A 20,585-nucleotide genomic window follows, 5' to 3' on the forward strand; every position below is an offset into this window, starting at 1 on the left:
ATTTCAAGTATATTGTAAAATCATTATTCTGTGTATAGCCACAGCCTTTTATCAAACATATAAATTACTTCGTCCTATTTTAATAACTAATTACATACAAACGTACATGTAATTTGTTAAAACTTGTCTTCTCCCTCAAATAGCCATAATCTTGTCTAATATCAAAGGTATTCGTTTACACAGACTCAAAATTCAAAAAATTCAAAATTCAAAATTCAAAAATCATTTATTCATGTAGGACATTTTAGCCGCTTATGAACGTCAAATTTTTACATTATAATTTTATATTTTCCCTACCGTCCAGTTCGGTATATAGATCCAAAAAGTGACTAGGCTACTTAATTTAAAATGCTTTTCTAGTACTTCGATTCTAAGTTTAATTTTAGATGTTTTTGCAATTAGCTATATGTTTATTTCACACATATATCTTTAAATATATACGTATGCATAATATTTATAGGTTTTTGGTGTGCTAAATGAAAATATCCAATCAATAACGTGAATTTATAACTCATTTTTTGTTCTTTCCGGTTTATCCAGATTTACTTTTCATATTGTTCTTATAATTTCATCATTTTTCATTTGGTGCATACAATGTTCTTTTTATTTTAAGGGCTTTCATCTTTTTAATGTATATTAGCCCGCATATAATTTATAGAAAAATTAAATAATTAAATTTAAATATTTTACTGTCGATAAATCTTAAATTTTTGAGTTTTTACTTATTATTTCCAATCTATAAAACATTAACTATTTAATTCTTCACTGAGTTTATTATGACTTTGTCAACAATTTACATATTAAATAAACTATTGCTAAATAACTTAATAACTAGAATTTGATCATAAATTTTCTCATATCAATTGTTAAAGGATAATTAAAGCTCTAACAGGAATATCGTCCGTCCTATAACAGTCCGCCGTCGACGATTTCCTGTATGAGTTCGGTCATCTTCCGTCGACACTTCTCGTTCGAGGTCCACACCGGCTTCACACACTCGCGGGAAGGCACCACTTCGCTCTCCTGAAATATTTTTTTTTATGGTTAAAAAGGATGTCATTTATAAGTAGAAATAGGAAATAAAAAAGGGCACAGGAAAATAATGTGAAACATTAGAAGATTGATCAATATCATTGCTAAATAAAAAATCAGTTTTCATCCTTATTAATATAATAAATAAATATTTTTAGTACTTTTATGTATAATTTGTAATGCATATATAAACATATATATATGAATAAAGATTTTGACGTAATTATATTAATTTGAAAAAATATTCTGAAATCAGAGATCTACAATGAAATGTAATTGGAGCTTAACATTTCATTCGTAATAAATCCTATCACGCATGTTAAAAAAAAAACAATATTTTAGTATTTTCAATATTTTGAAAGGTTTTCATGGTAAATTTACATAATACGTACATTATATAATTTTAACATGAAATTAGTGTTTCGTTGTACTCCGAAATTTCGGAAACTATTTCATGGTAGGCCCTCTGATCATTATCAGATAAGTAAATATAAATAATAATGAAATAAAATCGTACATCTTTTTTTTTTGTACTTTGCATTTTTTTAGAACTACGTTTAAACTAAAGTCTTGCCTTGGCCTGATAAAGGTTGGGCGCCTCGTTACTGTCGCAAGTCATTATCGGGTACATATCCAGAGCCATGCCGAGACCGAAAAGACTACTGCGTTTAAATTCCCCTTCTAACCTGTGAACAAAATTAATACAACAGTTAATTTTAAACTTCCGCCTTGTTTGTTTGTTACTGTTGTTATGTCAAAATAATTAGTGGTACAACTAGTGCCATCTATGGTTTGCGATTGTAAACTTACTTTTATATTTTTTTTTTATCTGTCAATAAATTACTTCTTCCATGGTTTTGTACGAAACACTTTGTTTTATTTTATTTACACACATTTTTAAATACACAATAGGGACTTAATGCGTTGAAAAAGCTTTTTTACCTGTAGGAAATAGTCGTGGTTACGACGTGGTAAAATCCACATTGAAACATCGGCAAAAGGAAGCAGGTATGTAGGTACTATTTATTTATAAAAATCTTGTTCATGTGTATTTAAAAATAGATAGATATAAAAAATAACAAAGTTAAATAATAATGCTAAAAGAAGAAGGGGAAATATCTAGACTTGGCACACGAGGTGACCGAAATCTGAAGGATAACATCCATAGAAATCATCCCAATCATTCTCTCGGTGAACGGTCTTATCCCAACCAGACTGGAACAACATCTCAGACGGCTGAGATTGCGAGGCGGCTCACTACCGGGAAAGATGCAGTGAGCGGTGCTCTTAGATACTGCCCGCATTATACGCCGGTTTCTTTCCTTGGGGTCCTGAACCGTAGCTGACTGTGTTACCGAGAGTTAGTTTGCCATCTCCTCTCCTTAAGAGGGGAGATGTGAAATTTGTCAAAAAAAATTATTTTATTTACCAATTAATATTATTAGTCTGATGCACCGTCATCTAAACTCTCTGTTTGGCGTAACGGTAGACTGTCCGCTCTGTACAGGTTATGTGAGTAAAAGAATAAATGACTCTATATTACTATCATATCATCATCATCATCATCATATTATCTATTAACTGTCTCTATTTATCATTCTATCTGTTCTCCTTTAACCAAAGGTTGTCTGTAAGAGATTGCCCTAGCGATAAGACCGCCTTTTGTACCTTTATGTGTATATTTCAATCTGTATTTATGTTACTGTATTTCACTTGAATTATTCACTTGTCATTGTATACTTTTATTTATGGTGCAATAAAGAGTTAAATAAAATAAATAATAAATAACTGTCTTACTGCTGAACTGAGGGGCTTTTGCCAATAGTTGCAACGCTTGGTAGAAGGATTTGGCAATCATAATTAGGCCCTGATAATGTTTTAGAAGGAACGCTGCTACCCATCATTCGACCATTAAGTACCTTCAGTCGCCTCTCATGGAAAAGAGGCCCATTCTATGCCGGACCACACGGCCATTGTTTTAATAATTGCCAACTCACAATTCATATATAGCATCCCGATTCAAACTGGTATTGAAGATGGAATCGTCATCACTCATTTCAACGAGCCGCCTGTGAAGCTCGTCCACGTAGTACTCCAGCAACGAGGAGAGGTGCTCGGAGCGCTGCTGACGGTCCAGGCAGAGGTACATGAGGTACGCCAAGTCCATGGCCGGAGACGCGTAGCGGGCTAGTTGGAAATCAACGAGGTACATCTGTGAAGAACGAAAACTATTGGATACTTTTAAATAAATAGGGGCCAGATTCTGAATTGCAGTTTTTTTTTATACCACAAGTGGCAAAAAAAGCTAAGTTAGGCTTGGGAAGGTTGTGGCCTATTCTATGCCACAACCTTCCCAAGCCTAACTTAGCTTTTAAGAAATGTTATCATTAATGAATAGACACAATAAAATGCCATAAAATTTAATTCATTAATTTAAAAAGTAACAATAAATTATTCACCTCAGCAATATCCCCGTCAACATATCGAAACAAAAAGTTGTTGGTCCAACAATCTCCGTGGCAGATGACGGCCAGCGGTTCTTTGGGCGTGACCAGCTCCACCATGCTCTGGAAGAAGGTGTCCTCGCTGCAGAACTGCTGCAGCTTGCCCAAATACAGCTCCTTGTCTTCCGAGTCCTTCAACTCCTGAGCCACCATAGCTATTGCATTCTCTGACGCCTCACGGTAGTAATTCTTATAATACTCCTCATTTTCTGATACGAAAAATACTAGAAAAAGTGACCGACAAGTTAATTATTAATTTTAAACTTTCGCGTTCATTCATCATCATCATCATCATCTCAGTCATCATCCGTCCACTGCTGGACATAAGCCTCCCCCATGGACTGCCATAAAGAACGGTCCTGTGCCACAAAAAAGCAATATATTTAAAACAAGTAACAATTTAACAAGTAAATGATATTTTAAAATCGATCGATTAGTTTTTGAGTTTATCTCCATTATAAATAATTAAAAAATTAAATCTTTACAAATATTACAATTAGTACAAACAAACAAAAAAGCAGATAAATTAATAGATTAACGAAAATAATAACGACTCACCTTCAGATATGCCATCTTTGTCATTCAACAATTCATAAAACCCCTCAGGATTATGGCATTTCATCGCCAAAGACAATGCGTGGAAATGCGAAAGGTGTTTCAGCACGAAGTAGCATTGCTCCGTGGTGAGACCCTGCCTCCTATCTGGCATCACAAAGCCTAATTGTTTTAAATCTTTAAGAATAACCGAATCGGACTGCGCCAAATAACATTTCGGTATAGATTTAAAAGGACTCTTCACTTTCTCCCACAATTCTTGAAAGCTCGACAGCGCCGGCCATATTTTATTGTAAAATGCGACCTCATTGCAAAACAATTCGTCGCTTTTGAATGCCTCCTTCATCAAAATACTTTCGGGGAGACGTTTGTAAATGATGGACGTGTTCCATGGCTCTTCGTTTTCGCTGGAGCCGTCCGGTTCTATGTGTTTTCGAGTGCCTTTCATAGATATACGGTACACCATTGAAGTGTAATTATCCCCCCTTTTGGAGCCCGGTGCGCCCTGCAACATACATCCTAATTACAAACATACTAGTAGGTTTTATCTTTAAAAAAAAAAAAAAAAAAAAAAAACAGTAACAATAGTGTTTCGCACTGAAAATTAATGACAATGTAAACGGATATATATTTTTTTTTACACCACGAAGATGGCAATCAAGTTTAGAAACCGTCTGATGGTAAACAGCTACTGTAGTCTATGGACACCTGCCTATTTTAGTAGTATAAAACATGTTTACTGATTCTTGTACTATTTTAATATAGCGAAACTGCACGAAAATATGTATCTAATTGAAGGCATTGGTGTCTAAGATACAGGCTAGGCCTAGTTTAGACACTAATGTGTTGCGCATAATGCTACACTTTATACACATATAATTCACTTTAAAATTTCTGTAAGCCCATGACTGTATATTTTTATGTGCAATAAATCTTTATTATTATTAATATATAAATATTTTATATGTAAATTCGTATTGTACACAACGCTAATTTTCTTTAACAAACCAATACAAACAGATATAAAACAAATACAAACAGGGGTACTCGTGAGTATAAATGTTTGCAAGGTCGAGAGATGTTTTTTTCTGCAACATAGACTGACCATAAAACTAACATCCGCGCCCCGGCTTCGCACGGGTGATTAGACAGAATTTTTAAATAAAATACAACTCGTTTAGTCGCCGATTTAGGTGAAAGATTTTTTAAAATTGATTATTTATTTTTTTGAATATGTAAGAATGCATCCAAAAAAACAAGCAAATTTTGTTTCCTTTTCAACATAGTTCAGAAGAATTAATAAACGATTTAAGCAGTAATTGTCGTTCATTCAAAGCAAAATTTAAAATTTATTTCTTGATCCAGGGGACAGCGCGAACGCAGCCCCCCACTACCAAAAATTGTACTCCCGAGTTAATCGCATTTGGATTAATCGCAAGGGTCAGCCCATCCGAAGTGCAATGGTAGGGCCTCACCCTGGAGGAACCACCCTAGTGATCATGGTTGCCTCTGAGCCAGGTAAGTATGAGTCTATGAGTTCTAAATTTCGAGGTCATTCTTGAAGAAAAAATCTTTATATCGTGTTGTAGCTTTAGAGACTAATTTTGTTGCGCCATCTAGTGAGCATTATTTGTATTCACTAAATATACTTTGTGAAACGGAACGCATTTTACAAATCAACTCGGCATTTTTTCATGCAAATTTTTGCGATTATATCACAAACAATATTTTAAGAAATATATGTTTTTAGATATTTTAACGAATATTTATAATAAATCCAATACAAATTTTCTTCGGAGAACATTCATTATTACATTACAGTGTATGATTATTTTTTAAAAACATTTATTTAAAATATTTGCGTGTTTGAGCAACTTTGAAAAACTGCGTTTTGAATCTTCTTATTACCTATGGGATGACACAAAATCCATGTGTATTTATTTTATCTCATCTAAGTTTAGAATCAGTGCGTTCTCTTCTTACTTTTTTTTTATAAATATAAAATTTAAAATACAACATACCTCAAAGCTGTGTAGTGTTACATCAGGATAATCGTCCTTAATAAGATCCTGTAAGAATTCAAGAGTGATTTCAGTCATTTTCAACAGGCAGCTGCTTGCTATCACCCGGAGAGTCGAAATAAGTACCTGAAATATCGGTTGAGGGGTCTCTTGTGTGTTAGTCGACTGTCACAATTAGGTTAAACATGATTTTGGCCGAAATCGGGATAAAGTCTCTAGAATAATTTTGTCAAAATATACCTAGTGAAAATAGGTAAGTAGTAACTGTTTATATTTTAACGTTTGGTTTATAATATTGTTTTTAGCTGAGAAAAATCTAGAAATTTCCCAACAATAACTTTTTTCAATTCATTTTATTAAATAATTGAGGATTGTGATTAAAAATATACATTTCAATTTGGAAGGAGGCAAGGGACCGAAAAAAAATGTTTTAACGAATTTCATTTTAAATAAAGCATTCTTATTTTATTACCTATAACAATTTTGTTTTGCATCGACAACGTAGCCATAATGTTATTTTTTAGGTTTCTTGTAAAAGGCGTTTACCAACATCAAACTTAATCGTTCATTTGCATATTAAAATAAGCACACATACTTGTCAAGCAAAGGTCGACGACAAAACTGATGGTCTACCATGAAATGAAATTCCGAAATTTCGGGCTCAATTTCGTGTTTTTGTTCGTATCAAAATCGACCCAGTAAATGGAGCTTAACATTTCGTTCATCACAAATTCTATTCTAATAGTCCAAAGGAACGATATTTTAACCTTTTTAATAATTTTAAACAGCATGTATTATGCAATTTTAACATCAAATTTCTGTTTCGTTCGTCCCCGAAACTTCGGAAAATACTTCATGGTAGGCCCTCTGATTATAAATTGAAGGAGCTCTTTTTTACTTCTACGAATTTGTAGAGAGAAAGAAAGAGTGAAAAACACGAATAAATTAAAGAGAAGTGCCATCTAAGAAAATATATCAAATATTTTGTCTATTATGTTCATTTGTGATAATTTTCCTTACACCTATAAATACCTATAACATAAATAAAATTGCGTACATATGTTACAATGCTACATTGGTATCTACAATAAAGAAAATTCAATTTCCTGAAAAAAATCTAAATCATGTCCTACCTATAAATTGCAGTCGTATTATTGAATTGTTACCGTGTTGGGGTCGCTATGATTGAATAATGTTGCCGCCGGTCGTCACCATTTAATGGTGACGGTGACGGTACTTACAGTTGTTTCGCCTTCCCACTTGCGTAAGCTAGTTCCCAATACAATTAGGTACGAGTAGTGCGGTATGTACATTCAGGTTTTTGGCGATTCCTTGTGGTTTCTTTCTGATTGGTATTAAACTGTATTTATGATAAAGAAACTTTAAACGATATATAAAGTACCACATTATAAAACCTTGCTAATATAAATAGTAGTAGTGATATATTAAAGGACAAAAAAAGAACTGTAAATGTATAATATTTTTTTTATTTTCGTACTGAACTTCTACAAAGTAACAAACTGTAAAGCACGAATTGAAACGGAACGCAAAATGTTTCCGGAGACTGTCAATGTCATTTTTTGACATCTTGACATTCCCTCCAAAGTTGTACCAAACTATGTTCGAAAATAAAATATTTCTATTGATAAACTAATTGAATTTAAATAAAAAAATATATATTGTTATTAGTTTCATAAAAACATAATAGCTTTACATATTTTCTATTACTGTATGAAATTTGTATGGCTCTAATTTATTAAATTACCAAAATATTAAAGTGGTGGTTTAAATAATATATATATAAAATTCAATTTGAATGTTTGGAACGAGCTTCACATTATGTTTTTCGTCTGTTCGATTTTTGTTTTGTATTCGAATTTTTTAACTGTTTTGAGTTTTCATTTATTTTGCAATTTGTAGATTCTGTTTTTGATGCTGTTGTAATTTTATAACTTTGCTGTAAGGGTTCATTTAAAAGGAAAAATGCCCGTCGATCAAATACAGTACTCTGAAAGATATACTGATGACGTTTATGAATATAGGTGAGCAAATTGTATCTTGATTTTTCTTATTTTTCATGTATGTCCAGTTTGATAGTCATTTTATATGACTTCATAATGTCTCAAGCGTATTTCTTGAAAATTTAAAATCCATATCGGTTTTCCACTCTATAACTTTTCTATTAGTGTAATAAAGTGTTAGAAATTTTAGAGGTACACATTGACCGAAATTTTATTTTCAACATTTTAATTTTTCTAGCCACTACCCACTTTTATTTTGATTGAAAGTATTAGAGTAATATTTAATGTTTAAATTGATGTTTGATTGAAAATTTAGATAAGTATATTAACTGGAGTATATGTACAGGGAATGTTACAAATATAATGAGTTAAACATGTTCTTGAATATTACATTCTTTGTTAATGTTTTTTACAAATATACATTTTAATTTGCTGTGTAAGTCCTGGCATAGAATAGGCCACCTCTTCCTTCGTGGGTGTTGTAAGAGGCGACTAAGGGAGCTTATTATAGAGGGATGGGCAGCAGTGTCGCTCTTAAAACATGACCAAAAGCTAAAGTAACCTGCAGTTGCCAACCTGCCTGCCAAGCGTGGCAACTATTGGCAAAACTCCCCTTATGGGGGAGGCTAAGTTCAGCAGTGGACAGTTAACGGCTGATACAACAACACTAATTATATATTAGTAAATTAAATTATTAACTGACAATAGAGATTGATTATCACAATTTCCTTTATGTAATTTAAAATTACAAACAAGTCCACTCGATGAGAGCGACTCGTAATAATCTTCATGCGTTGCCATTCCTTAGAATTCTGGCGTTATACCTCTGTTTTGTTTTAGACATGTACTCCTTCCACCTGATGTTGCCCGTCACGTGCCCAAGTCTCACCTCATGACAGAAACAGAATGGAGGAACCTTGGTGTTCAGCAGAGTCCTGGCTGGCTCCACTTCATGGTCCACAACCCTGAGCCCCATGTTCTTCTCTTCAGGAGGCCACGAACTGATATTCCAACCGCTGTGAATGGATTGGATAGTAAGACCAATTCAACTGTACAAGTGTGATTCTGGTGATACTTAGATATTTAATTGTTATTAATAAGTTAATTTAAAGCAAGTTTTTTTTTTGTACCATGAAGGTGGCAAACGAGCATACAGCCTGTCTGATGGTAAAGGTTTGTTCCTGACTATACTCACTCCCATCAATTTGAACACAATTGAATGTAATAAATTTAAACACTTTTTCATAGAGATAGGTTAAATTTTAACTATGCAGGTATATTGTACCAATTTATTATAGCATGTATGACTTGGGCATTAAAGTAAAAAATGGCATTAAAACAGTAAACAATTTGTCTGTAGCATTCTAAGATTAGCAGCTTAGGTTAATTTAAAATTTGTTTACAAAATGTTTAAAGATACCTAGTTATATGTATGGTATAAACAGATAGTCAATGGAACCTTTGCTTCCTATAGTTATTTTTATAGAATCCTAAATAATATTTGAATTATTTGTCCAATTGGTTGTTTAAGTTTTTCTCAGCATTAATGTACTGATACACTGTTGACAAGGAAAGAAGTATGAAGTTTCACTTTATTTTTACAGCTGTATATGGCATAAAGAATTAAAGTTTTATTTTTAAGCTCTCATATTTAGTACATATTCTCATAATGTGACTACAGTTAGTGTAACCTAGTCGAAAGAAGTGTGAGTTAAATAATTTTATTTGCTTTTATCTAATTTATTATTAGCACTTGCTGATCATTTGTTGAGTGAAGTATAGCTCTCTTAGGTTGTTCCCATTTACCAATGGTTAACTACCAATACCTCTTAACTGATATATATATATATAAAATACTAACTTTTACCTGCACCTTGATCCAATATGACTAGGATATGTTTGCTGACTACTATAAAAAGTTACTTCTATCCGTCTCCACTTACAATATGAGTATGTATATATCAAATTTCATACAAATTGGTTAAGCTGTTACAGCATCAAAAAAGTAACAAACAAACATACTTTCACATTTATAAAATTAGTAATGATTTGCTGGTACTTTTTCTAACATACTTGTCTGCTTTTCCATGTTACATAGATAAATTATTTTTACATTAACATAATTTATACTATTTAAATTATGTTAAAAAAAGATATGATAAAATTTATATTAAAACCAATTATTGGTTTCATCTTCTTTGAATTAAATTCAGATTTAGCATATATTCGGTGACAGTTGTCAAATTTTGTCCATGGTATTGTATCTACATATAGTGGGGAGTATGTGGTACATACGTAAAATTATATAGTCTAGTATTTCTAATGCCAAAAGAACAATGTCAGTCCTCATAAGTGGCAGCAATAAGGGATGCCATGATATATGATGATGACCCACTTCCCATAAGGTGCGTAATCAATTTGACACTCCCATTAGTTTGTCATAATATTATTTATTTAGTAACTTGCTCCGACAAAGTAAAATATTATGTATTGAAAATGTAAATACAGTGAACGCTCTATATAAGCAAAATTCTTTATATTTTATTTATTGTACTCAGCTTAGTTAGTAAAAGAAATAAGTAAAAATATTTTTCAAAAGCTAAGTATTTTTATACTCTTTTTTTCCTAATAATTTTTTTTTTATTGAAATTGGTCCAAATGAGTTGCTTATATAGAGCGTTCACTGTAGTACCCTAATAGAAATATTATTAAAATATCTCAAACTAACTTTTACCTGCGACTTCGTCTGCGTAACTGGGATCTGTTTAATGACCTGGGTAAAAAGCAGTCTATCTCTTCTATCCTGTTTAAGATGTGTATATCAATGACTGGTTAAGTCATTAAGGCGCGAAGAGGTAACAAACGAACACATTTTCGGATTTCTAATAGGTACTAGCTGTATCCCGCGTTTTTGCCCTCATGAATGAGTATATAAAATACTGTATGTTTTATGTTGGATGTAACCTATTCCTTTATGTAATTTCCTTCAAATCTGTTCAGTGTATGAAAGTATAATAGCTATCCATACATCCACCCTTTATAAACTTTCATTTTTATAATAGTATAAGTATTAGTAAGGATTCGAATAATTGTTACTTAATATATATTTTTTTATATTCTAATACATAAAATTCTCGTGTCGCGGTGTTTGTTACCAAACTCCTCCGAAACGGCTTTACCGATTTTCATGAAATTTTGTGTGCATATTCGGTAGGTCTGAAAATCGGCCAACATCTATTTTTTATACCCCTCAATGATAAGGGTGACCCACCCCTAAAATTTTTTTTTATATTTTTTTGACAAAATTTTTAATTGTGTTTTAAGCATTGAAAAATACACACAACTTTAAATTTTCATCGTTTTACGATCAACCCCTGTATTTTAATCGCGATTTTTATATTTTGCAATAAGTGGTAAAACAACGTTTACGGGGTCAGCTAGTATTTTAATAATATTTCTACTGCAATATAATTTCTTTCCTACTAAACTAGAATATTCATATATTCGAGTTACTGGTGACTTGATAGTGATAGCAGTAAATTATCTGCTTCGAATTCGGAGTCTGTAACTAATCCAGTGTAAACGTGCACTTATGCTAAATAAGCACCTATTTTACTGAAGTAAAAAAATTATAAAACTCACGACTGAATATTGTGCCTTTTTACAAGATGCATAATATTAATAACGGTTGCCTCTTAGTGTGGTAATTGTATTGGATTCTCTAGTTTAAATTACCATAATAAAATTATTTTAACTCATTTAATTTAGTAAATTCTTATCGATTTTAAATTTTAAATTTAGTATGTTTTTATGGAGAATTTTATTGTACTCAGATTTGCTCTTTTTCCAAATATTTTGTTCTATAACTTGCTGTTCCGGCATAACGTCTTGTCTTCAGGTTTTTTATATTAACTTCCTTGTTCATATAAATGTTAAACGCCTCATAATAATTTTGCATTGAATTTCCGATTTGAAAAAAAGTGGTAAAATACTTCAATAGCTAAAATAGGCTTGTGTACAGATGTAGTTTAAAGAACTATTCTGCCAGTCGTCTTATAAACACATCTAGACAGTAATTTGTCCCAAATTATGATGTAATCGTTCGGTACATGCTTGATCAACCAGTAGTCCAATGACGTATCATTGGACTACTGGTTGATCCTTACACTGTGGTGTGTGGTTTTTTTTATTGGTATATAATGGAATAGTAACCCCACCTGCGCTAACGGGATACGTTGGCGGGGCACCAGTGAAGGGTGATAGATGAGAATGAAAACAGGCCAGTTAGCCCATCATGATGAATTCATGAATTAACCATGGCTAGACCTGATTGGGTATATTGCTAGCAATGGGATTCTCAATTTCCATTACTAACAATCCCTTTCCCCCCAATGTGGTGTGTGGTTAGACATTGACCTGTTTGAGCCACAGTGTAGTTATATAAATCAATCAAGCATTAGAGATAATATTGTTGAAAACATTGGAGGTTTGACTCGAGGGCACTATTGCGTACTTTTAAAAATTTTTACAGAGATGATCTAAGTACAGTATTTTTATTTTGTCATATGGCGATATGTATTAAGTTACAATATGTTATAGCTTGTTAATATAAAATTTAATGAAAGTTCACTATTGTTTTATTTCCTTAACTCCTCTTTCCACACAGTTTATTGACATTAATTGTCCCCACGTGACACTCCTAGTGTTGCAAGCGTCCATAGGCTACAGTGACCGTTTACCATCAGACGGGTTGTATGCTTGTATTTGAATTAAAATTGTGTCCTTTGCTAATTAGGCGAAAAAAATTGTTTTCACACAGATAATATAATACTATTATTATTCTAAATAAAGTTGGTAATATTTTTTTATGTAACTTAGAATGGCAAACAAGCTGACGGCCCACCTGTTAGAAAGTAGTAACCGTCGCCTATAGACATGAGCGGTACCACTAATATAATAGAATATACTGTTTCGCCCATGATACACCCTATGCATTTTCTGAGGACTCAGGTGTTATTCCTCTGTACCCCGTAAATTCAAATAAACTGTGTAAATCTAGATAGGATAATATGGTCATTCATTGTTTTTTCTTTTTGTGTTTTAGTTACTCATTAAAATATCCAGGTATTTTATTCAGGTACCTATGTATAAACAACTTATTTAAAGTAATGAATGGATTAGTTCTTGCTAATATTGTTATTGTCTGGTTCTTCAATTCACGTAAATTGTAAGCCTTCAAGGATTTCCTATGAATAAACAAAAAATTTATTTTCTTAAAAAATGCTACAGGAATATAACCAATAAAACCAAGCAATACTATGTTGAATGTTTATTTGGATTTTATTAACTTCTAAAACATTATAAACACAGTAAAATATACAAATAAATGCTGTAGTAGTATATTTCATAGTTGCCAATAAAGAAAATAATAAATGATTTTTAAACGAAACTACCCATACTAGTCAATAAACAAATACAATAAAATTATTAACAATATATTAGTGTAAATTTAATTATTCTTTCGTTAAAATAATATAATTGTGCTTTTTTTTCCTTATATTCTATATTAGCCAAATTAATAATAAAATATTAAGTATAAAGTCGCGATTCCCGCGAAATTTCAAAAGGTGTTGCCAGTAAAAAAGTTCTGTTTTGTTACAACACAGTCAAAATTCCAATACGAATCAACGACTAAAAAATATAAAAAACCATGATATGGTTAAATCGGAAGTCCTTATCGTAAAGTTAGCTTCAACAGATTACTTAACATTCGTATAAAAGTCATCTCTCCAATATATTCTTATCTAAAAGGTAGGCAGCATCTTACTAGACACACGTTACAAAATGTCGAAATATCAGAATGCGACATAAAAATTGACGCATCCAACATTATCCTAAGTAAAAATGTGTCCTCATGCCGTTGTAATAGTGAAAAAGTTGTGGATACATGTTTTTAGTCTAAGAAGAGTTCCTACTAATTCAGTGTTGCCAGATCTCCAGAACTATCTGGATAATTCACTAATAATAAAAATAAAATATTTGCTCTGTCACTGTAATCCGTTTGTTAATAAAAAAGTCAAAAATTGTTTTAATGGTCCTCAATATCTACCATTTCTACTAAAACAATCTGGCAACCCCGATTTCTGACAGTCCGAAACACGGAGACAGAGGGAAATGAAACGGTCACTAACTTGCGTAGAAGCAGCTCAATTAGTAATATAGATTCTAACAATACATATTTTGATAACTCGATAATATGTAACATACACGAACATGCACGTGATAAACATGCTTGATATTGATTTGGCTACATCTACACTACTCGCGAAACGGTTAACGCATCCTTTATCTACGGCCATACGTGAAGATGGCATATATCGTATTGAAGATTGTAGATCACTAATATAACAGTAAATTTTCCACTAGAACGTAGGCTCCCACCGTTTGTTTCGTAGCAAATATCCAAGGCTGCATTACCAGTTGCAAAAATGTCTCAAAACATGGTTTTTAAAGCTAATTGTGATACTATTAAAGCTTTCTGCTCCTTGTTCGTTTAAGCTGTCTTACAATTTTGGTCGTCTCCAACTGTTTGTTTCAACTGAAACAATTTGTCGACGTTGCGTTTTTTCGTGATTATTTTATACACGTGCCAGTATTTTTACACACAGCGTAAAATGATATGAAAATTTACAAGAAGTGATATGATAGATAATGGAGATTGTACTAATAAGATATGTACTTAAATGGTTAATAAATGTAAGGTATTTAACACGTTTAACGACGTATTTGGTACAATTTATAAATATAAATGCTCGTTAGTTGTCTTTTTCGTTGGATAGTGTCGTCCTGGCAACACTGCCTGAGACCGGAAAATAATTAGAAGAAAAAGTGATGTTGCCCAATAAAAATATAGTAGAAAAATAGAATGACTCAATCACGATACGTACTGCAACATTGGCACCCCCTTATTTATACAATAAGCGTTGCATACGATAATCGTCTTTTACCGACAGCTAGCATGAACTAAACCGAGATGTACATGGGTAGTTCTATTTAGCTGGTCCTTTTCAGGCTTCCAATTATGTAAGAGTATATCCCCATGCCCGAACCAGTTTAGAGAAGCCTCATAATGATTAGAAAATGATAAATGAAATGTTAGAGCTTTTGTATAATAAGGTAGAAAGTACAGCGTGCAGATATGTTAGTGATGAGTCGAAAATTAGTATAGAAACATATGATGTCTTAAAGCGTTTTTCAAAATACATTTACAACGCTATAATAGGTTTATTATAAGCAGTGTTGTTATATTCTTTGGTCTCGACAGTGTTGCTAGAGCGAAAATCATTTATATGAAAGCGGACTACTTCGCCATTTTTATATATGGCAATGCAGTTTTCCCCGCCAAAAGCACCACCGTACGCGCGTTGTTTATTTTGTATTACGGCGTTTCGTTATTCTTGTTGCCTGGTTTGCCGTTGGTATACTGTGGAGGCGCGTTCGCCGTTTGATTTTGTTGATCCTCCGTCATAACTGACACTAGTTCTTCGACAGCGCGTCCCAAGTCATCTGAGAACAAAATTGTAAAACATAAACAGTTGTTATATATTTACGCAAATATTTTGTTTTTAGTAAAGTCTATTAAACGTCAACAAAATCCTCAAGCATTACTACTTCTGAGGACTTTATTCTTTTTATCACCACACTAATACTTTGACCTTCACAAGAAGTGGTGTAAATCTTTTCTCGTTTGAGGAAGTAGATACTTTTGAATTGATATGCTCATATTATCTAGGGGTTAGGGTTCTTACTACATACAGTAGTTTATCCTAAACTAAACATTGGTATATATTTACCTCACGGTATACGTCCTGTTATGTTTGCAAAAAAAAAGAAAACACGTGAACATTAGTGAGAATGTCGGAGGACAACGAAGACAATAATTGTGACATGCAAAAACCGTGCAAAACAGCAACCTTGAATCGCCAAACAAAAAATAAATAACAACGTCGTGAAATACAAACTATGTTACTGTAAAAACAAATCAACTAAAACCAAAACACACATGTCGTCGGTCCATCTAACCTGCGCAGTGCATGAGCGAGTGCACGGAGTGCGGCGGCGGCGGGGGCCGCTCCAGCGGCTCGCGCTCCGCCCCCGCGCCGCCCCATCTTCCGCCGCCATCTTCACGCAAAAGTCACATTTAAAAGTTGTTACTAAATCTAAAAGATCGGGACCTAGTATTATGCCTTGAGAAACACCCTATAAAACCGGGCTGCCTTTACGAATGTATTGTGAAGTTTTTACATCTCTGTTCAGAATATGCTGAAAATGTAACACCGCATATATAATAGAAATCTTGACTGCTAGTCTGCTATAGTAATGTCGTCGTGACACAGTCGATAGCTTCCCTAAAGTCAAAAATATTGTTAGTACAAAAAGAGAGTAATGTTACTTACTGGTTTGAGACTCGTGGTAGAGTCCATTGTGCATTTTGGCGGGTGAGTCGGTAGCGAGCTGGGAAGCAGTCACGGAGCGAGTTTGCAGAGTGCCAGTGCGAGCTGGGGGAGACCCTTGAGCGGGCTAGAAACGTGAGAGAGCGTCGTATTAATATCAATTAATTAATATTGACGACATTTAAATTGTTATTTGCATGAGTTTACATATATAATAATTAAACATTGATATAGCATAAATATAAATACCTCATCAAGCAATCTCCTAAGTCTTTGCAGCTGAGCTTCTAGTTGTCTATTATGTTCTTCGAGAATTTGCATCCGAGCTTCTAAACGACCTTTATGCTGCCTCAACAAGCGAGCCTCCGCCATCATGTCCTGTTGGGATAATATTAATTTTAATCGTATTATTTTCATATTGTCATTACTTTTAAGAACTTTATATTTTTTCCTAGGTTATATACTTAACTTTAACAACTACTACTTGCATAAAAATGGTTCCTTCTAGGTTACGTTATTTATAAACGAAAGCCACTTACATGATTTATCAGATGACAGCTTTGTGTGCTTTAAGACTTCTATTGGAATGTAATGTAAATTCGAATTACTATAGGCACTTACTTGGTCAACTGGAGCATTTCGGTTTTCGCTGATATTCAGTTGTTCTTCGGGTGTAGAGCCGGGTGTTTGCTTTGCTTTCAACCGCTCATATTCTGCTTGAAGACTGGCGTTCTCTTCTTCCAGTTCTCTGGAATTATGAATTTTTATTTAGAAAAGCTTTTACACAAATTATAAAAGTAATAAGTTACATTTCATTATTTGGGTCATCTAAATGTTTGTTATTAAATTTACATTTGTACACTAATTTTTTTGCAGGTAGTTTATGATTTCAGATTTTCAAACTTATCTGCATGGATATCTCTATATCACTATATAGTTTGTACTATATACTATTGCCATACAGCAACTTGTTTGCAGGGTATGTTTTGGTTTGGAGAATGAGTTTAGGGCATTATAATTACTCTAGATTTTCGCGACGTAAGAATAGATACCGAGTAATTACGATAAGGCATAAATTTACGCACATAAAGTGACAACAACAGATTCCTATACAACTAAATGATTTTGGCATTGGACTGGCATTACATGAGCTGTAGTGGTCACTTTAATCTGATTTTAAAACAGCTAATGTTTTCTAACCTAATCATAGCTTCGAGTTCGTGTCTCTGCTCTCGATGTATGATGGAGACGACCTGCACGGGTGAACGAGGTGCTTCCTCGCCCTCGCCGCCTCCGCCACTGCCGTTCAACGACAGGCAGTATTGGGCTATCAGCTGGTGTTCTTCGTCACTGGAAGGTTCATTATCGTTAGTAGGTGTTGTTAAATACTTATATAATCTTTGTTTTTGAGAGAGTTTCAGTTGTTTGATTGGATATATATTTTTATCTTGCCTTCAAGCGTCAGGAGTTTTTCGAAAAGGATTAGGAATAGGAATAAAGGATAAAAGGAAAAGGTTTACGGTCGTATATTATATTAATTATTGTTAAATAAGAATAAATTTGTAATAGTTTTCCTGACCTATATCAGGCTTAAGGTGGAAAAGGGTGCATTTTGGCAGCTTTGGTGGATTCATAAAGGAAAGTGTCACTTCTATTGTTGCACACACTTATTGTTGCAAATCCAACATAATTGAGACTCTCGCACTGGGCAATTAAACATTTTTGACTGCGATTGATATTAGAACGCGTATTCAACTAGGAGTTTGACAGCGCCATTGCTAGCATTATGCTCTATTAGGTCAATCTCCACGTGGTTCCCCCTGGAAACCATCGAGAACAATTCTCGTTGAATTCGTCACGACGGGCTAATTGACCTGCTTCATCCTCACTTATTATCCTTCAGTGGTGCACTGCCAGTGTATACCGATAGCGTGGGTGGGATTACCAAGGATTACTAGGAATGGCTATGAGTGGCGCGGAGTGGCGCGGTGTGGTGCGGAGTGGCGCGGAGTGGCGCGGAATGGCTAGGATTGGCGCGGAGTGGCGCGGAGTGATGCGGAGTGACGCGGAGAGGCTAGGATTGGCGCGGAGTGGCGCGGAATGGCTAAGAGTGGCGCGGTGTGGCGCGGAGTGGCGCGGAGTGGCGCGTAGTGGCGCGGAGTGGCGCGGAGTGTCGCGGAGTGGCGCGTAGTGGCACGGAATGGTTAGGATTGCTGCGTAGTGGCGCGGAGTGATGCGGAGTGACGCGGAGAGGCGAGGAGAGGCGAGGAGAGGCGCGGAATGGCGCGGAGTGGCGCGGAGTGAGGCGGAGTGACGCGGAGTGGCTAGGATTGGCGGATGGAGTGGCGCGGAGTGGCGCGGAGTGGCGCGTAGTGGCGCGGAGTGGCGCGTAGTGGCGCGAAATGGCGGATTGCTGCGTAGTGGCGCGGAATGATGCGGAGTGACGCGGAGAGGCGAGGATAGGCGAGGAGAGGCGCGGAATGGCGCGGAGTGACGTGGAGTGGCGCGGAGTGATGCGGAGTGACGCGGAGAGGCTAGGATTGGCGCGGAGTGGCGCGGAGTGGCGCGTAGTGGCGCGGAGTGGCTAGAATTGGCGCGGAGTGGCGCCAAATGGCTAGGAGTGGCGCCAAATGGCTAGGAGTGGCGCCAAATGGCTAGGAGTGGCGCGGTATGGCTAGGAGTGGCGCGGTGTGGCTAGGAGTGGCTAGGATTGGCGCGGAGTGGCGGTGTGGCGCGGAATGGCTAGGAGTGGCGCGGAGTGGCGCGGTATGGCTAGGATTGGCGCGGAGTGGCGCGGTGTGGCGCGGAATGGCTAGGATTGGCGCGGAGTAGCGTGGTGTGGCGCGGAGTGGCGCGGAGTGGCGTAGAGTGGCGCGGAGTGGCGCGGAATGGCTAAGAGTGGCGCGGTGTGGCGCGGAGTGGCGCGGAGTGGCGCGTAGTGGCGCGGAATGATTAGGATTGCTGCGTAGTGGCGCGGAGTGATGCGGAGTGACGCGGAGAGGCGAGGAGAGGCGCGGAGTGGCGCGGTGTGGCGCGGAGTGGCGCGGAGTGACGTGGAGTGGCGCGGAGTGATGCGGAGTGACGCGGAGAGGCTAGAATTGGCGCGAAGTGGCGCGGAGTGGCGCGGAGTGGCGCGTAGTGGCGCGGAATGGCTATGAGTGGCGCGGAGTGGCGCGGAGTGGCGCGGAGTGGCGCGGAGTGGCGCGGAGTGGCGCGGCTAGGTGGCGCGGAGTGGCGCCAAATGGCTAGGAGTGGCGCGGAATGGCTATGAGTGGCGCGGAGTGGCGCGGGGTGGCGCGGAATGGCGCGGAGTGGCGCGGAGTGGCGCGGAGTGGCGCGGAGTGTCGCGGAGTGGCGCGGAGTGGCGCGGGGTGGCGCGGAGTGGCGCGGAGTGGCGCGGAGTGGCGCGGAGTGGCGCGTAGTGGCGCCAAATGGCGCAGAGTGGCGCGGGTGTTGCGTGGCTGTCGGGCGGTGTCGCGGAATGGGGCGCGCGAATGGCGCCGCGCGCGCGGAGTGGCGCGGAATGGCGCGGAATGGCTAGGATTGGCGCGGAGTAGCGTGGTGTGGCGCGGAGTGGCGCAGAGTGGCGCGGAGTGGCGCGGAATGGCTAGGATTGGCGCGGAGTGGCGCCAAATGGCTAGGAGTGGCGCGGAATGGCTATGAGTGGCGCGGAGTGGCGCGGGGTGGCGCGAGAGTGGCGCGGAGTGGCGCGGTGTGGCGCGGTGTGGCGCGGAATGGCGCGTATTGGCGCGGAATGATTAGGATTGCTGCGTAGTGGCGCGGAGTGATGCGGAGTGTCGGGGAGTGGCGAGGAGTGGCGCGGAGTGGCGCGGAGTGACGTGGAGTGGCGCGGAGTGATGCGGAGTGACGCGGAGAGGCTAGGATTGGCGCGAAGTGGCGCGGAGTGGCGCGGAGTGGCGCGTAGTGGCGCGGAATGGCTAGGAGTGGCGCGGCTAGGAGTGGCGCGGAATGGCTAGGATTGGCGCGGAGTGGCGCGGA

General features: G+C 36.9%; 3 protein-coding genes and 1 non-coding gene across 6 annotated transcripts in view; 1 reads left to right on the forward strand and 3 right to left on the reverse strand.

The window, feature by feature from the left end:
• Positions 1 to 315: 315 nt before the first annotated feature.
• On the reverse strand, positions 316 to 6,242 carry LOC113513425 (uncharacterized). 2 transcript variants are annotated; one of them, XM_031914618.2, is made up of 6 exons: positions 6,113 to 6,242; positions 4,095 to 4,596; positions 3,492 to 3,745; positions 3,030 to 3,244; positions 1,607 to 1,718; positions 316 to 1,023 (listed from the first exon to the last, which is right to left on the reverse strand). In XM_031914618.2, exons 1-6 carry the CDS (start codon positions 6,188 to 6,190, stop codon positions 907 to 909), a joined length of 1,278 nt encoding a protein of 425 aa, XP_031770478.1. In that variant the 5' UTR covers positions 6,191 to 6,242; the 3' UTR covers positions 316 to 906. The 2 variants fall into 2 exon arrangements, with proteins under 2 accessions (XP_031770478.1, XP_026753220.1); XM_026897419.3 differs by having other exon boundaries at positions 3,492 to 3,760.
• Positions 5,454 to 5,617, reverse strand: LOC113513427 (U1 spliceosomal RNA). The gene has a single exon (XR_003402157.2). It is a non-coding gene; the product is annotated as a U1 spliceosomal RNA (small nuclear RNA).
• Positions 6,243 to 7,363: 1,121 nt separating the features above from the next.
• LOC113513426 (cyclin-dependent kinases regulatory subunit-like) lies at positions 7,364 to 12,380 on the forward strand. 2 transcript variants are annotated; one of them, XM_052894948.1, is made up of 3 exons: positions 7,364 to 7,415; positions 8,033 to 8,154; positions 8,974 to 12,380. In XM_052894948.1, the coding sequence occupies exons 2-3, from the start codon at positions 8,096 to 8,098 to the stop codon at positions 9,194 to 9,196; spliced, it is 282 nt and encodes a 93-aa protein (XP_052750908.1). In that variant the 5' UTR covers positions 7,364 to 7,415; positions 8,033 to 8,095; the 3' UTR covers positions 9,197 to 12,380. The 2 variants fall into 2 exon arrangements, with proteins under 2 accessions (XP_052750908.1, XP_026753221.1); XM_026897420.3 differs by lacking the exon at positions 7,364 to 7,415 and having other exon boundaries at positions 7,740 to 8,154.
• A 1,067-nt stretch (positions 12,381 to 13,447) lies between these two features.
• The window catches only part of LOC113517951 (dystrophin-like), a gene marked incomplete at its 5' end in the record, with an annotated part of 154,547 nt that continues 147,409 nt past the window's right edge, over positions 13,448 to 20,585 (reverse strand). Inside the window, 6 exons of the mRNA XM_052894960.1 lie at positions 13,448 to 15,699; positions 16,216 to 16,314; positions 16,590 to 16,713; positions 16,836 to 16,964; positions 17,208 to 17,334; positions 17,787 to 17,936. Coding sequence (XP_052750920.1) covers positions 15,572 to 15,699; positions 16,216 to 16,314; positions 16,590 to 16,713; positions 16,836 to 16,964; positions 17,208 to 17,334; positions 17,787 to 17,936 — 757 coding nt within the window. The remainder of the gene's footprint in view (positions 15,700 to 16,215; positions 16,315 to 16,589; positions 16,714 to 16,835; positions 16,965 to 17,207; positions 17,335 to 17,786; positions 17,937 to 20,585) is intronic.

This window comes from Galleria mellonella, unplaced genomic scaffold (genome assembly GCF_026898425.1).
Source record: "Galleria mellonella isolate WM207_F2 unplaced genomic scaffold, CSIRO_AGI_GalMel_v1 utg257, whole genome shotgun sequence".
NCBI lineage: Eukaryota > Metazoa > Arthropoda > Insecta > Lepidoptera > Pyralidae > Galleria > Galleria mellonella.